The sequence below is a fragment of the Cryptomeria japonica genome, chromosome 3 (assembly GCF_030272615.1).
Source record: "Cryptomeria japonica chromosome 3, Sugi_1.0, whole genome shotgun sequence".
NCBI classification, from domain to species: Eukaryota; Viridiplantae; Streptophyta; class Pinopsida; order Cupressales; family Cupressaceae; genus Cryptomeria; species Cryptomeria japonica.
In genome coordinates this window covers 85,977,833-85,981,567 of record NC_081407.1, presented here as the reverse complement: position 1 = coordinate 85,981,567, position 3,735 = coordinate 85,977,833, and the positions used below count along the sequence as shown (strand labels likewise).

Sequence of the window (3,735 nt, the reverse complement as noted above, 5' to 3'; positions counted from 1 at the left end):
ATCATATGTATGCTTGCATTTATGTGTGTTCACATATATAAACTAGATTAATGAACAAGTGAAGTCAACATACAAATGGTAAAGAAAGAAAACAACTAAGTCAACGAAGGATGAAAAAGTACACATGTGGTGGAAGAATAGCTTCATAGAGAACATATGTCAATTTGTATTTGTTAGAATACAAATATATGAATTTAAAGAAATTGATGATATACTATAAATCTAAATTCTAATATAAAGAAATTGATGATAGAACAAAAAAGAGTAAAATCTAAAACTTAATTAAATTGTCTTAGATAAATTCAATTAAAAATAAGAAAAAAATTTATATGATATAAATATATATATATTTTTTTATATATTATAGAAAATTTCAACTCAACACCATCTAAATCCCTACAACATAAACTTTACCAATCCAATATCCTTGTTACTTAAACAAATAAAAATACATAAGATGAAGGTACATTAACTACTTAACCATAACACGCGTCTTTTTGTACGCGCGGCCATGGAACGTCAGAGAAGCTCACTTTTTACCCCCAAAAGTGCATTTCGCATTCTGGAGACTCGTTACCTTCCTTCCAAGAAGGCGGCATTCAGATTCGCGAAATGCGTCCGGCACGCTCAAATTCCACATCATAGCCTGGAATACCATTCCAAATTTCTATGGGCGGAAAGTCGTCGATGCCGAACATGTGTACGAAACAACGGTAACGCGTCTTCAAATGTAGACGGACAACCTCTGCGCTTCTTCGCAAATTCTACTGTGAATCCTTTCTTCTTCCTTGTAATGCCCTCAAACCTTCCTTTCTGCCTCTTATAAATACGGTTTAATCCTTGTAAGCAAATAGGAGATCGTGAATCATATTCACAGTCTATAGATTTCTATTGCTATTTGCTCCGAGCGATCGATTTACGTTTTTGCTTTTGTATATTTAGAGCTAATAGCTGCGTTTTCGCTATCTTGAAATGGCTGATCTTAATGAAATTCGAAGAGTATATCAACTGCTCCAGACAAATGCTGATGGAGCGGTTACTGTCCATGAAATCTGTCGATTCACAAACAAGCTCGGAATAGTAATGTCAGAGGAAGATTTGAGATTAATGGTGAGAAACAAAGGTGCAGAGGATTGTAGCGATATTCTTCAATTCGAAGAGTTTGTTGATTTATACAACTTCATCTTCAACCGCGAACAAGGCGAAGAAGAAAATGAGTCAGAAGATTTGTTGCAGGCATTTAAAATTTTTGATGAGAATGAAGATGGATATATCTCTTGTGAAGAGCTGCAACGAGTGCTCTCCAGGCTGGGATTAATTCCGCATGCACAAAAACCACAAGAGTGCGAGAAAATGATATGCAGATTTGATGCAGACTGCAATCGCGTGTTAGACTTTTCGGAATTCAAAAGTATGATGTCCGCTACAGTCTCTGCATGATTTGCTGGTAGAGTTTATATGGCCTCTGTGTGAAGGACATATATTGTCTACTAATATATTTTCTTTACTCTTGTAAGACTTTCATTATGCTCGAGAGGCATTTACAGTTGTATGGAGGGAAATGAAAAATCTGTGTACATAGAAACTTCTCCAATCTCTATCCTTTTCTGTAAAATTCTTCAATTTTGATTTTCACGCCTTCTCTGCAACCTTCGCTTCATCTGCAAGTACTTGCATTTCTTCGTCTACAACGAACCCAAAAAATAGACGGTTTGCAGATATTCTAGATGTGTTTCTTGGTCGAATGTCTGCAAGAAACCCTAGGACGCAGACACGTCGAATTCTTCAAAACAAATTCTGGGTACATGCATAAACAAAATTTTCAGTTTGTTTATTAAAGATTAGATTCCGTATTTCAGAAAAGAGATAAAAATAATGTTAAATGCATGAGTTCTGGCTATGGAGGTAGGGTTTGAAGCACAGAGAGCAACCCTTGTGAAGCTATGTTGCTCGGAAAGTAAAGCGAAAGTTCCTTTTCTTTCTGAAAATGCTTTAGGATTTGTTGAATTTGTAGCGGGCAAGTGATGATATGACACGACGTAGCAAATGGGGTTTCAAGAGTTGGTTGTAGTGATACCGATATGTCAGTGGGGGGGCTTTACTGATGTGACGGCTTATCCGATATTTAAGGGCGGAAAGCTTGGAGTGGGGTAGTTTGTTATGTTTAATTTTCCTAAGAAGAATAGTAATAATGGCGTTGTTGCTAAGGTGACTCTAAACTTGGGGGAGAGGAAGAGCTGGTGCTTCCTTTTCTGAAATTGTGAAGTTTTCTGGCGAGGTGAGTTTTCACAGCTGTTTCTTAAGATATATATTTTTCTGCGGCCATGGAAATCTAGAAAGGTTAGACTAAGGTCCATTTTTGAGCTTTTAAGAATGAATTTATGAGAATTAATGAATTCACTATAATGTTTCTATGCCATTTGGTGATATATTTAAAGTTCTATATTTAGAGTTTTAGTGGTTTGTGTTGAAAATAAATGGTGAAAATATGATGCTTGCATTGATCAATGATGAACAAAATTTATATAAGATAATAGAAATAATTTTTCAACAATTACAACAATTGTATCATAATCAATAGTTGATAATAGTTTAAACAATGTTATAACTACTGTATAGATATCTTAAATACATCTATCTAAAGAAATGCCCAACATCAATTGGAACTATTTTATGTACATCAAAATTATTTTATTACATTTTAAAATTACATTTAAGACATAGAAAAATATTTAAATTATATTATACCTAAATTGCTTTTTTTATACAAATTTCTTATTTGATAATTGACATCTAATTTTTTATATTTAAACTTTGAACTTCTTATCACTTTTCATAAAAAATAAAAATTTAAATTTATTAAATATTTTTTTAAAAGAATATTATAATTATGAAATGGTAGATTATTTTTAAATATCTTTCTTTTTATTATATATATATAATTTTGATGAGGGTATTATTTTTTTATATGGTGTTTATTTTGAAAATATTAAGATTATAATTAATATTATTATCCTGACATGTGAATGGTTGTCAAATTTAAGCTAAAAGATAAACACACTCACGCCATTTCACTCCACCCTTTGTTGCCATTCCAGAATGCCTCTTGGCATTAACTAATAACTGCTATGCTAGCATTCCCTCCTTATTACATTGTTTCAACAAATGCATGGACTTAAAACCTTAAATTTCACCTTGTCAAGGGACCCCCTTACATCAAAAACTTTGATGAATACATAAAATATACATATTTTGAAAAAAACTTTCTTTGAAGAAATAAATCTTGAATCAAGTGGAGCTCCATTAAGCTACCTTATGATTCTCAAAAGGGTTTAACCTCGAGATGAATTGTTGAGTTCTTAATGTAGACACCTAAAATTATCTTAGCCTTAATTAAATAAATATTTTATTTATTTAATTATTTTATCCTTTTTCTAGCCTTTCCTTATTCAAATAGATATTTTTATTTATTTAAATTATCTTTTCTCAAAATTAAATAAACTTTTTATTTATTTAATTGGTCCCACTGCCTCTATTAATTAATTAAATATTTTTTTATTTAATTAATTCATTAGCTTTTTCTCTTCATGACACATGTCATTTATCTTTTAATTTTCCTTTACCTACCCACTTTGTATTTTATTATTTCCTCTACCTACCTTTTAATCATAGCCGACCATTTATATTTTCACCTCTTAATCTTATCCCTCCATTTTCTAAGATGTTCTTATATAG

The 3,735-nt window shown here is 31.6% G+C and overlaps 1 protein-coding gene across 1 annotated transcript; it reads left to right on the top strand.

Moving 5' to 3' along the window:
- Positions 1–972: 972 nt before the first annotated feature.
- LOC131070995 (calmodulin-like protein 7) lies at positions 973–1,440 on the top strand. The gene has a single exon (XM_058006703.2). The coding sequence runs from the start codon at positions 973–975 to the stop codon at positions 1,438–1,440; it is 468 nt and encodes a 155-aa protein (XP_057862686.2).
- Positions 1,441–3,735: the final 2,295 nt, after the last annotated feature.